The following is a 13,945-nucleotide window of genomic DNA, read 5'->3' as shown; positions in this document are numbered from 1 at the left end:
TGCCACCCCTCCACCATTCCTCATATGCTCCAGACTCCCAGACTTGCCTTCAAGTCTCTCTACGATGGATTCTCTTTTATTAAAACTGAGCTTGTTTTTTGGTAACATTGGTCTTTATTCCTTGTCCTATGAGGTTGATGACTTTTCAACATTTTTTTAACCTTAACCTAGAATAAGAAATACACTTTATATTATGATAGGTGTATACATGTATGTATAACTGAAAAGAGATGCACTCTTATTTTCAATTCCACCTCATTTTGTTTCCTTCTGTGCTATTGTATTATGTGTTTTTAGAATAGCACACCCCATTAATTTCACAACTCATTAAACTGATTTAATGACTGATGGTAGGACTGATAGAGCCACCATGCTAGGAGGGGCTCAAAGGAAAAGATGCCAAGTTTTTGTCTGAATCCACCTCCTCCCTCCCTCCCTCCCTCCCTCAGGCTCTCCACAATGGAACCAGCAGGCCTTCCCTTTAATCATATTTTTATGGTTCTGAGAGGAAAGAAAACTGCTTCAGTCACTAGGATGTTAGCCAGCCTTGAGGGGAGTGGTATTTGAATTTCCAGAGTGACTCAATGCCTCATAAAAGGAAGGTAAGCAACTCTAATAGTGGAATTTAGAAATCAGTGGAGGAGAGACTGGCTTCCCTTTCAAATCATGCCACATGAGCTACTGTCCTGTACTTACTCATGAGACACCTACAGCCTGAGGCATTTTCATGACTAGAGGATGCCCTTAGGTGGCCCTAATACCACCTCTCATGAGACACATTTAAAATTTTCCAGAGTTTGGGAGTATGGCTGCCTCTTCATACAGATCACCTAACCCCCACTCCAGCCAGACAGCTGTCTGGACTTGTGCTGCTCTCGTCTGTATGTCCTTTTCTGAATTCCCTCAGGTGGCTTCCCCCAACCTTGAGAACCACTGTCTCCTATAGAGCTTTCAGCAAAGAACATTTGGGGTTTTTTTTTTCTTTACAAGAAAAGATGACTTACGTATTCTAACATTCTCATTCCCAATGTCTTTTCTACTCCTGCCCAGGAAAAGCAAGGATTTCTGAATTTACCGTGACTACAGATAGAAGGATGTTGCCTTAGGAATAGCAGAGGTCTCTCAGCTGCTAAACAGTGTCCGCTGCTGCCATAGACACTTGGGTCCTCGAGAAATCTCCTGAAGGACTTGTCCATTGTGTACTTGCAATGAGCCAGGCCCTAGGCTGGGCCTTGGCTACAGCCTGGTGAGCAAAACTCTCTCCCTAGCCTCAAGCGCACACACCCAGGAAAGATGAGTGAAGAACGGTGGGTCTCCCTCACTCCAGAAGAATTTGGCCAACTCCAGAAATATGCAGAATGTGAGTAAATGGATTGACGCATCTGGGGTGGGATTTCCTCTTGGTTGGGGAGAGCGTTATTGGAGAGCAGAGTTGTATAATCATTGCAAAGCACAGAGAATGAGGTCAGCTTATACCTCCTTATAAAAATAGAATTTGTGTCTTTAAACATAAAAACACAATTATCTTTATACTCTATAAATGATACATGCTCACCCTAGAAATTTGGAATATACAGGGAAGGAAAATAAAAAGTAGGTTAAAAATCACAGCTAAACTCTATGAACGTTTTGGATGCATCCTGTGCATATTGCTGTACGTGGTTGAGTTCCTGAATATACCTTTTTTCTTTTCAGTCTGCATTTTTCACCTCGTGTAATATTGTAAGAATTTCCCCAGGTCATCAAAACCTCTTTATAGCAGGACTTTTGAAGGGCTGCAGGCTGCTTGGTTACAATGTCACTCAGTCATTTGCTTTAATATACTCTTGTGTTTGGACCCAATGCCTTCTTTCAGCAAGATACGGAATTCTGATGGGTGTCTCTTTCTCGACTTTGCTCTGGAAAAACCTGGGCTTTTGCGTGGAGCTCTTGGTTTCACTAGTTGCACCCAGGAACAGTTTCAGTGCATCAAGCCACAGTGGTGGCGAGGCCCACGGCCATGCCCCCCGCAGGCCACTCCTAATCCTGACTGGTGACAGGAGTCTGCCCGGGCTGACCGCTGCACTCTGCACACACACAGTGCCCGTCCTGGTTGTACAACGGCACCGATGTTCGCAGAGCCCTCTGTCTGGCAGAGCGCTCAGCTGCACTGCCAACCCCACCTCGTCGTCCTAACCCTCTCCCTTCACGTTGATCGTGCTGGCGCTTTTGTAAGTCACTAGGCCTGTAGCGCATTTGACCTGCCCTACAGAGCATGCCCAGCTGGTCCTCCGAATGCCCTGTAGGCAGCCTGCCCCCTCCCACAGGGCAGGCAGCCCCTCCACTGGCCTGGGAGTTGGGGGCCGGGCTCATGCCAGCTCTGGCTCTTGCTCTCTGTGATACGACAGTCCTAACACCCACCCCACCCTTCAGTCCCCCATCCCCACGGCCGCACGCCCACCCCATGACTACACGTGCTCCCCCTGTAGGGCTACTGGTCCATCTCTCCTTGGTGACCTGGAGCCCATGGCCTCCTGTCTGACCGCCATAGGTTTAGAGAAACTCTGCAGTGTATTGACAGGGAGCAAGGAATCATCCTCCAGGGTAAACTCCATCGAATTCAGCCTACTCCGTAGGTCAGCAAAGTACCAGGCCCTGTCAGGGATGAAAAAGAAGCAGAGAGATTAGGCTTCACCTGAGGAATCTGAATCTTGTTAGGGAGTCAGATATGCACTTGTGATACAAGCAGAGAGCAGGTTTAAGACAGCAGGGAAGCACCTCTGGCAGAGATGGCTAAACGGAGTGCACAAATGAGAGGGGAATTTAGAGCTGGGGGAAACTGATATGAGTGGCTTAGAACAACAGAAAGTCTCTCACAGTTCTGGAGGCCAGAAGTCCAAAATCAAGGTATTGGTAAGGTTGGTTCTTTCTGAGGGCTGTGAGGGAAGGATCTGCGCCAGGCCTTTCTCCTTGGCTTACGATGACTGTCTTCTGTAGCCTTCACATGGGACTCTCCCCTGTACACGTGTCTCAGTGTCCAAATTTCCCTTTTTATCAATATATGGACACAGTCTTCTTTTTTCTTTTTTTGTCCTTACTTCTTTAATTTATTTTTTTATTGAAGTATAGTTAATTTACAATGTGTTAATTTCTGCTGTACAGAAAAATGACTCAGTTATACACATATATACATTCTTTTTTGCATTCTTTTCCATTATGGTTTATCCCAGGATGTTGAATATAGTTCCCTGTGCTGTACAGTAGGACCTTGTTATTTATCATTCTGTATATAACAGTTTGTATCTATTAACCCCAAACTCCCAGTCCATCCCTCCCCCAACCCCCCTTCTCCTTGGCAACCAGAAGTCTGTTCTTAATGTCTGGACACAGTCATTTTGGATTGGACCCACCCTACTCCAGTAAGGCCTCATCTTACCAATAATTAATTACCTCTGAAATGACCCTGTTTCCAAATAAGGTCACACTCTGAGGTACCGGAGAATTAGGACTTCAGTGTATAAATTTGCAGGGGATACAACTTAACTCATAACAGAGGATTTAGCTGGATGAACTCTGTGGAGAAAAGAAATTTAAAATGTGAGTAGTAGATGGTGGGGGGAGGGATACAAAGTGTGGAAGCAAAGGTAAAGGTGGCACAAAGGGAGAAGGTGGCTATGGGGTGGTAAGGAGAGCTTCTGAGCTAGATGGAGAGAAGCAGCAGGAGGGTGGGGAGGAGGACATGGGAGGGATGTGGGTAGCCGCAGGCCTTGGGCCCCACATGTCAAGGCATGGCATTTGGACTAAGGTGGCAAAATGTAGAGTCATGAATCTGGTGGCTATGTGCAAGGTGGCCTGGATGAAGAAGCTGCCAGGGCAGGGAAGGCAGGCAGGTCCTTTGAATGAAGTCTCGTTTGAGCTGAGGCACAGAGCTAAGATGGGGAATGTGGCAATGAACAAATGCTAACGTGTGGGAAATTGCTGTGGAAGTTCCTCACAACTTGTGGAATGAAAGGAAGCCAGCAAAGATACCTCAAAGCCTGAGAATCTGTGGAAAGTGAAGACAGAGAGGTCCAAATGTGGCAAAGCAGTCAAGGAGGGAGGGGTGGAAAGAAACCCGAGTATTTGGTAGGAAATGGCTCCTCTGTGGTCTTTTTTTCCAACCATAGCTTTGTCTTTCTTGGACCCATCCTCATTTTGTCCGTGTCCCAGGACTGGATGAGGTGCTCCGGCACCATTTCTAACAGGAGAGGAAAAGAAGATACAATTCTTGGAAAATGATTAATCCTCAGAGGAAACCCTGAAAAAGGCACTTCTACCAGCTTTAGACGCATTCTGGCATTCAGTCAGATTGCATTGCCATAGCAACCACTCTTCCATAACCACAAAAACAGTAGCTTTACAGTAGCGAAATAACTGAAGTATACAGCCTGAGAATTGAGAACTTTCTCCAGTGCAGTTCCGGATGGGAGAGGCCAAGACTTTCAGGACAAGAGGCTTTTTGTATGTCCTGTTTAAATGTCATAAACCCTGCCACTTCTCTGGGGAGAAGCCATGTTAAAATACTCTCAGAGATAAAATATATATTTATTATGTATATATAATCAACAGTAAAGTTAATGTGAATTAAGATTGTAAAGTGCTTGTCCAAAGGATAATGTGACAGTTTAAGAATTTTCTGTTACAAAATAAAAACAAGTGTAAAATTTTTGAAAAGGGAAAAGATGAAATTAAAGACACTCATGATCCTATCTCCCAGTGAAAACCACAACTAGTGTGTTTGTGTATGAAAATAAATATCAAACTACACATGCACCTACACATAAATACATATATATATATTTAAAAAACAAACATGCTAGGCTATTTTGCATGCTGTTTTCTTCACCCTAACAATATGTTTCAGTTATCTATCGCTATGTCCAAACAACTTCAAAACTTGATAGGTTAAAACAACCACTTTGGGGGCTTCCCTGGTGGCGCAGTGGTTGAGAGTCCACCTGCCGATGCAGGGGACACGGGTTCGTGCGCCGGTCCGGGAAGATCCCACATGCCACGGAGCGGCTGGGCCCGTGAGCCATGGCCGCTGAGCCTGCGCGTCCGGGGCCTGTGCTCCGCAACGGGAAAGGCCACAACAGTGAGAGGCCCGTGTACCGCAAAAAAAAAACAAACCCAACCATTTTGGTTTTGTTCCCATTGTTCTGTGGCTCGGGCACCCTGCACAGGGCCCAGCAGGATGTCTAGTTCCTGCTCCACAGTGTTTGGGGCTGCAGGTGGGATGCCTCACATGACCCAGCATGGCCTATTCACTCACTCACTGGTACCTCGGCGCTCTTCTCTGGAGCCTGTTCCTCCAAGTGCGTTCTCATCTCCCAGGGCCTCTCTGTGTGGCCTCTCTTGCCAGCAGGGTAGCCTGGACTCTGTACATGTGGCTCAAGGCTCCAAGAGCATAAAAGCAGCAGCAGGCCTTTTTAACACCTGGGCTTAGAGGTGCTAGAACGTAACTCTCTCCACATTCCATTGGTCAAAGCAGTCACAGGCCTGGCCCAGATTTGATGGGGTGGAGGAATGGACTCCACATCTCATGGGACAGTGACTCACACAGCAGGAAGGACGGTTGGCAGCAGCCATCTCTGGAGACTAGCTAGCACGCAGTATGTCACGAGGTGTTCCCAAATCATCCAGTACTTTTCAGAAGCATGGTTTCTAGTGGTTACAGAGATTTCTTTTCAGTACATGCACATTATTTTATTTAAACAAATCATCAATTGTGATCTTAGGATGTATTAATAGACTCATAGTTTCTAGTAAGGCAAACCGACATCCACCTTCTATCCCACCCTGATCAGACCTTTCTAGAGAACTGAATTTATTTCTGGGCACCACAGTTTCCAGTGGGTATGGACAAACCAGAACTGGTTTGAGAAGTGCCGGCAGCATCGTGAGGGGCCTCACAGCCTGGATGTGGAAAAATGGATGAAAATACTATGCGTATTTTCTGGAAAGGGGAAGACTCAGGGAAGGGTGAGAGAGAGCTAAGCTGTATTAGAATAGCTACAGTGCTCTTGTGGGGAGAAGGAGTGAAGTTAATTTCGAATGGCTTCAAGAAGTAGCCCTAGGACTAATGGGAGGAAAGCATCAGAAGAAAGACTTCAAAGTAAGGAATACTAATGGTATTAGTGTTAGTAATGATTCCTAATGGTCAAACCTGTCCAAGATGGAGCAGAATGGACCCCAAAGTGACTGAGTTTCCTTTCCCTAGAACTGTCTGGGCCGAGTTGGCTGAGACACTAGAGGGGAGGTTAGAGCATCAGATGTCTGGTTGATTAAATGACCTTCATTAGCCCTATCAATACTTAGTTTCTATGTTTAGACAGGTTTCTTTTCAACCTCACAGGGTGTGAGCATGTGGGGATGCCTCCTACTGACCCTCCCCTAACAGCTTCAGAGAGATAATTGGCTTATTGTCCTAATCTTGTTATTTGGGGGGAGGGGATTTTTCCAGTTTTTTTCCATGATTTATCAAGGACAGAAACTATCATCTTATTCATAAAGGGAAAAAGGGGGAAAAAAACCAATAAAACATCCATGTTTACTTTTAGTTCTCTAAGAAGTGAAACCACACATTTCCTACATGACCTAGTTGTTGCTTGATTTTATAGACTTTTTAAAGCTAGGAGAGATCTTAGCCATGATCAAGTGCAACTACTATCCATTTTACAAATGAGGACACTAAATTCAGAAGAGCTCAGTGACTTGCCCAAGGTCACACAGAAAGTCAGTAGCAGAATAAGAATTAGAACCAATGTTTTCAATTCCAGGTAAATTCAGTTTGCTTCAATTAAGTTTCAATAAATTAATCAGAAAGTATTCATTGGAGCTCAACCTTCAACCATACATTGGTAAAGAAAAAAATATATATATGTTAATTAAATTATAATAGAACAAAAAAAAATTATTTTTATTTTTATTTTATTTTTTTGCTTTATAACAAATTTAATCAGTTATACATATACATATGTTCCCATATCCCCTCCCTTTTGCGTCTCCCTCCCACCCTCCCTATCCCACCCCTCCAGGAGGTCACAAAGCACCGAGCTGATCTCCCTGTGCTATGCGGCTGCTTCCCACTAGCTATCTACCTTTGGTAGTGTAGTTTGGTAGTGTATGTATGTCCATGCCGCTCTTTCACTTTGTCACAGCTTACCCTTCCCCCTCCCCATATCCTCAAGTCCATTCTCTAGTAGGTCTGTGTCTTTATTCCTGTCTTACCCCTATGTTCTTCATGACATTTTTTTTTCTTAAATTCCATATATATGTGTCAGCATACAGTATTTGTCTTTCTCTTTCTGACTTACTTCACTCTGTATGACAGGCTCTAGGTCCATCCACCTCACTACAAATAGCTCAATTTCGTTTCTTTTTATGGCTGAGTAATATTCCATTGTATATATGTGCCACATCTTCTTTACCCATTCATCCGATGATGGACACTTAGGTTGCTTCCATGTCCTGGCTATTGTAAATAGAGCTGCAATGAACATTTTGGTACATGTCTCTTTTTGAATTATGGTTTTCTCAGGGTATATGCCCAGTAGTGCGATTGCTGGGTCATATGGTAGTTCTATTTGTAGTTTTTTAAGGAACCTCCATACCGTTCTCCATAGTGGCTGTACCAATTCACATTCCCGCCAGCAGTGCAAGAGTGTTCCCTTTTTTCCACACCCTCTCCAGCATTTATTGTTTCTAGATTTTTTGATGATGGCCATTCTGACTGGTGTGAGATGATATCTCATTGTAGTTTTGATTTGCATTTCTCTGATGAGTAAAGATGTTGAGCATCCTTTCATGTGTTTGTTGGCAGTCTGTGTATCTTCTGTGGAGAAATGTCTATTTAGGTCTTCTGCCCATTATTTTACCAATAAACATGTGCCAAAGATTTTATTTAACTCATTAATTAGTGGAGGAGCCAGTAAGATGTTAAAGTTGAGAAGCGAGGTATGGAGGGACCCTGGATGGATACAGATCAAATCCATAAATTCCTAGTTAGGCGATTTTGTAAACAAATGTAAGGATAAGATGGCTTGGTTAGATACAAAACTGGTTACTGTCTTACAGGACAACAAACCCTAATCTTTTGGGTTATCTGTTCCACCAGACAGTTCTATGCATATCTGCTGGAAAAAAATCTGTAAGTTAACATGTAACTTCACTAAATCTGGTGCATTTAATACATTTAATCAATAAATCAGTAAACAGTGAGTAGAACTAAGTACATGCACCTAGATAGTCCTTGGGTAGCCTTTATTCCATATGACATTGAAAAGATGTGCTGCCCACTTTTTTTCTTATTTCTAAGTTTTAGGTAATTTAAAAAATAATAGTGACATACAAAAAAATAGAGAAAAAACTGGGGTTTGCTTCGTTGCCCTTCTAAGGCTCTGAGATGGGACCCCCTCCCCCTTTATGTTTCTGTTCTCTATTCAGTTCTTCACAGAGGAGTCGAAAGTCTCTTTGGCCCAGAGTCCCATCCTCCTTCCACAATCTTTTCATCTTAGTTACCACCAACAATCATTCTCCCCTTGAGATAGTAGAAAAGGTGTAGATAAGAAGATAGAGGGCCCAAGGCATGGTTCCTGGACAGGAAGGTCTCATTTAACCCCAATGCTGGTTCCCAGGTGTTGAATTCCAGCAGGTAAGCAGGGTCCTCAGTGCGGGGCAGCCCTGATGCTTTTTTCTCTTGCTGACTTTTCGTACCTGGACAAAAATTTTAAATACATTTTAAAGAGAATGAATCAGCAAATTCTGCTGTTCAGAAATATATTTCAGTAGGATCAGATCAAGGCAAAGTTTTTGACTTTAAGATGGAGATAATTTATAGCTCAAAATTCAAACCTGTCAGAGAAAATGTTTAGGGCTGATTTGTAGAACAATGTAAGGCTGTAAGTAAGCTTTGTTGAAACTTTGCTATTTATATTGGCCAGTAGAGTGAGATTTAATCATATGTTCATGGATTCCTGGGCCCGTAAAGGGTCATGTCTAGTTGCTTCCATCGTGAAAGGGATAATCACAGCTGTTTCTCACCCACATCTCTTTTGGTGCAACTGGCCTTCTTTTCATTAGTGATGACTGGGACTCTGCCCACAATCAGCCACAGAATCTATGGATAGGGAGAGACTTCTTTGGAAATAATGGCTCTCAAATTTGAATGTGCACATGAATCTCCTGGATTCTGTTAAAATGCAGATTCTGAATCAGTAGGCCTGTGCTTGTTCTGAGATTCTGTGTTTCTGACAAGCTCCCAGGTGATGCTGACACTGCTGGTCCAGGGACCACATTTTTAGATGCAAGAAGGTAACTATTCCTCCATTCCTCCACCTATGACTGATGAGGCCAAATTATTTGGAGAAAAAGTGGGAAATCTTGCTAGCAATGCAAATTTTACTTATACAAATAAGCCATACCAGCCATTCAGGTCATTTATGATGAATCAGAAAAACTTAGTATCCCAAAGAGGGTTTTCTTTATCAGCCAAAATTCCCCCTGCTTCAACGTAAAGTATTTTTCTCTCATTCTATATGTAACGCTGTGGCAGAGCCGTCACTTCCACGGGTTTCCCTGAGAAGTTAGCTTGGTGGGCCCCAGTGGTCCTCAGCCTTGGCTGCATACTGGAAATACCTGGGAGACTTTGAACAATTGCAATGTCCTGCCCTCATACTCCCCCATCCCTGGACCATTTAATCATCATCTGTAGGCATGAGACCCAGGCATCAGTAGTGTTTAAAACTCCCCAGGTGATTCCAGCAGGCAGCCAAGATTGAGAACCACTGGTCTACCTTTTCTCCCTATGCCCCTGGGAATATAGGACATGTGGGACAAGCATGACAAGCCCAATCCCTGTTCTAGCCCTCATTTATTCCGTAAATTTTTATTGAACATCGATTTTATGACAGGCAATGGACTACATGCTGAGGATAAGCAGGGAACAGGAAAAGAAGGCTAACTGGGGGACTGTTTTGGTGATTATGATGCTGGACTTCTTATACATGCTTCCCACATTCCACCCCAGGGCCCGACTCCTCCTGGCTGCAAAGGTGAGCCTTCTGAAGCAGTGCTGCAGGCCTGGCAGCTCTGTTCTGACATCATTCTCCATCTTTCTAGGACCCTTGGAAAACCCCATTCTTGCTTTTGTGCATCTCACTGTGTTCTTGACTCCCTGAGTACTTAGAAAACTTATTCATACATCCCAGCCTTCACTGGCAAAAGGAAAATCTAGGGGTTTTTTTCCCTTCATGTGCCAACTTTCCCTTCTCCCTCTCTCTGTGTCTTTCCCTCCCTGGGTTGAGAGTCATTTATGATCTTCCCAATCTGTGGAATATGTTCCCCTAGGCTCAGCATCATGTTTTTTTCCTGTGTTGTGACAGGCAATTCTTACTAGTCAGCCACAGATACACAGGAACGTTGCTTAAGGTCTGCTCATGAAAAGTGAGGTCCATGGACCTGCATAATTGGTGTCACCTAAGCTCTTCCTTGAAATGCGGAATCTCAGGCCATGATCCAGACTTACTGAATTAGAATCTGCATTTAAACCTTATCCCCAGGCAATCCACATGCATGTTACAGTTTGAGACTATCTTAGGGAAGTTTGAGATGATATTAGGGAACTTAGAGGTATAGAAAGTTATTGTGTACCTTAGAATTTCACTCTCATCTATGGGTTTTCAGATTCACTTTTTAAAATGTTGATTTATAGTTATTTCCAAGTTTAATGGTCTGACTAGTGCCAAATACTCAGGGCTCCTAACTAGAAGACAGTCCATAAACTTTGGGTCCTGGTTCAGGCAGCACAGCTGACATTCTGCTGTAAACTGAAGCTCCTGATGTGTCTGTTCCGAGGACATCCCTGTCCCACACAAACGTGGCAGCAAAGATGCCTGTGAGGGAGATCAACTCAGTGCTTTGTGACCACCTAGAGGGGTGGGATAGGGAGGGTGGGAGGGAGGGAGTCTCAAGAGGGAGAGGATATGGGGATATATGTATACATATAGCTGATTCACTTTGTTGTACAGCAGAAACTAACACAATATATAAAAGATGCCTGTGAGTAGGGCCAAATTTTCTCCTTCAAAAGGCTTTGGATTTGCTCAAACATTAGGAACAAGTGCCTGGTTAAGGTCCCAGAATTCTTGACATCAAGAAACAACTTTAGACCAAAACTTCTTAAGGCGGTTTTTATCACTAGCAACCTTGATCACAGAAAAGAGCCTTCTAAACCTCTAATTTGGTGTAAAACTGTGTGCTGATGGTCCCACCAGGGTGGGTTAATGCAAAATGTGTCCCTACGTTGCCAAACAGCTGAATAAGTTGACCTGTTGGGTGGAGTCCTTTAGTGCTGTCCACTTAAACTATGGGGAATGTTAGCCAAGGACAGCAATTTTAGATTTAGCATAATTATAACCTTTTTTTCCCTTTTGCAGTGATTATCCAACAAGGTCAGCAGTATCCTAATTTATTATTATTTCTAATAATAAAATCACATTATAGAACAGCAGTTCTCAACCTTGACTATACATTTGAACCCCCAGGAAGTTTTAGAATATACTGATCCCTGAGTTCCCCAAGAGATGCTGACTTAATTGGTCTGGGGTGAGGCCTGGGTTTCAATGTGTTTAGGGGTCCTCAGGTGATATTAACATGCAGTCCGATTTGACAGCCATTGTCATAGAAGGAGGGCCTTATCTTCTGATTTACCAGTATTCATGTATCCAATGACTCTAATTAGATATGTTAAAAGTAGGAGTGACCTACTCACTAGTTCTGTGCCCTTGAAAGAATCACTTAATTTCCATAAACTTCAGTTTCTCCTTCTCTAAATTAGGGGTAACTATTATATTAGGGGTTAGCTGTGGAGGTTTAAATAAAATACATAAAGTGTCTAGGACAGAGCTTAGCACCTAGCAGGTATTCAAAATAGGAGTTGCTGCAAAGAACTGTGGTCATGGCTCTGCTTTGCACACTTAGAAATGGAACTCCATCTCCTGTGAGTCTGGAGGTGGTGTTACAGCACAGACTTGGACAGGGTGGTCTCCACCGAGGCTGTGTGCTCTTGGGCCCACACGTGGTGCCTGAAGTAAGATCAGGGAATGCTCTGAAGAAGCCCCTCATTGTTCTTAACTAGCATCAGACAAACAGGATGGAGCAGTGCCCACTTATTCCTCAGGGAAAGAGCAACCCAGCCCAGAAATCTGTTGAGAAGAAAGCTGTGATAAAGTATCAAATGACCTCCAAGGAGAAAGTAATGGGTCTCAAGTTTGAGAATTAGATTGTTTCCCTTTTTTGAAAGGGAAAGGTGTTGATGCTATGAGCTCATAAAAGCCCATAAAACAGATTGATGTAAATGTATGGTGAGGAACACCCCTCATGGAAGTCTAGGAGCCCGCAATCTCTTAGGTTGCTTTCTTCGTATTTAATTTTAGGCTAGTGGTCAAAGATTTTCAAATGAATGCATCTGCTATTTTTTCTTTTTAAAACCTGCTTACTTGAATGTGTACATATGATGAATATGAGTGTATGTTTTTATATGTAAAACAAATATATATACCTATGTGTATATAAATATACATATCATACATTTAAATATAAAGCAAGATGAGCTCAATAGCACTTGAGAACCAAAGGATTTCTGCTAGGATGAACTGTGGGATCTCTAAAATGTGACAATAACATCAAAAATTCAAGTGACAAACAGCCCAATCCAAAAATGGGCAGAAGACCTAAATAGACATTTCTCCAAAGAAGATATACAGATTGCCAACAAACACATGAAAGGATGCTCAACATCACTAACCATTAGAGGAATGCAAATCAAAACTACAGTGAGGTATCACCTCACACCAGCCAGAATGGCCATTATCAAAAAATCTACAAACAATAAATGCTGGAGAGGGTGTGGAGAAAAGGGAACCCACTTGCACTGTTGGTGGGAATGTAAATTGATATAGCCACTATGGAGAACAGTATGGAGATTCCTTAAAAAACTAAAAATAGAACTACCATATGACCCAGCAATCCCACTACTGGGCATATACCCTGAGAAAACCATAATTCAAAAAGAGTCATGTACCAAAATGTTCATTGCACCTCTATTTACAATAGCCAGGACATGGAAGCAACCTAAGTGTCCATTGACAGATGAATGGATAAAGAAGATGTGGCACATATATACAATGGAATATTACTCAGCCATAAAATGAAATGAAATTGAGTTATTTGTAGTGAGGTGGATGGACCTAGAGTCTGTCATACAGAGTGGAGTAAGTCAGAAAGAGAAAAACAAATACCATATGCTAACACATATATATGGAGTCTAAAAAAAAAAGGTTCTGGAGAACCTAGGGGCAGGACAGGAATAAAGATGCAGACGTAGAGAATGGACTTGAGGACACGGGGAGGGGGAAGGGTAAGCTGGGACGAAATGAGAGACTGGCATGGACATATATATACTACCAAATGTAAAATAGCTAGTGGGAAGCAGCCACATAGCACAGGGAGATCAGCTCGGTGCTTTGTGACCACCTAGACGGGTAGGATAGGGAGGGTGAGAGGGAGACACAAGAAGGAGGAGATATGGGGATATATGTATATGTATAGCTGATTCACTTTGTTATAAATCAGAAACTAACACACCATTGTAAAGCAATTATACTCCAATAAAATAATAATGTTAAAAAAATAATAATTAATTAATTTAAAAAATAAAGCCAAGGAAGTAAAATATATAGTATATTAAATGGTGGTAAGAGCTATGGAGAAAAATAAAGCAGGAACAAAAGATGGGGAAAACAGAACAAAACAAAATTCAAGTGAAATCACTTTCTTGGTTCTCAGTCAAAATGCTGGCTCTATACTACTTTTGCAGAAACCACACCAGGAAGACCCATGCTCCAAATTTTTCATTTTTTAAAAAATT

General features: G+C 42.7%; 1 protein-coding gene across 5 annotated transcripts in view; it reads left to right on the top strand.

The window, feature by feature from the left end:
• The first annotated feature begins 1,075 nt into the window (after positions 1-1,075).
• DGKG (diacylglycerol kinase gamma) overlaps positions 1,076-13,945 on the top strand; it is a 153,786-nt gene continuing 140,916 nt past the window's right edge. For all 5 annotated transcript variants that reach the window (XM_081235259.1, XM_081235256.1, XM_081235258.1 and 2 more), the window contains exon 1: positions 1,076-1,360. In XM_081235259.1, the coding sequence (XP_081091385.1) occupies positions 1,294-1,360 (67 nt within the window). In that variant the 5' untranslated portion in view covers positions 1,076-1,293. The remainder of the gene's footprint in view (positions 1,361-13,945) is intronic.

Source organism: Mesoplodon bidens, assembly GCF_964165515.1.
Source record: "Mesoplodon bidens genome assembly, chromosome: 5".
Taxonomy (NCBI): domain Eukaryota; kingdom Metazoa; phylum Chordata; class Mammalia; order Artiodactyla; family Ziphiidae; genus Mesoplodon; species Mesoplodon bidens.
The sequence above is the reverse complement of the archived record's forward strand: the minus strand, read 5'-3'. Positions and strand labels throughout refer to the sequence as shown.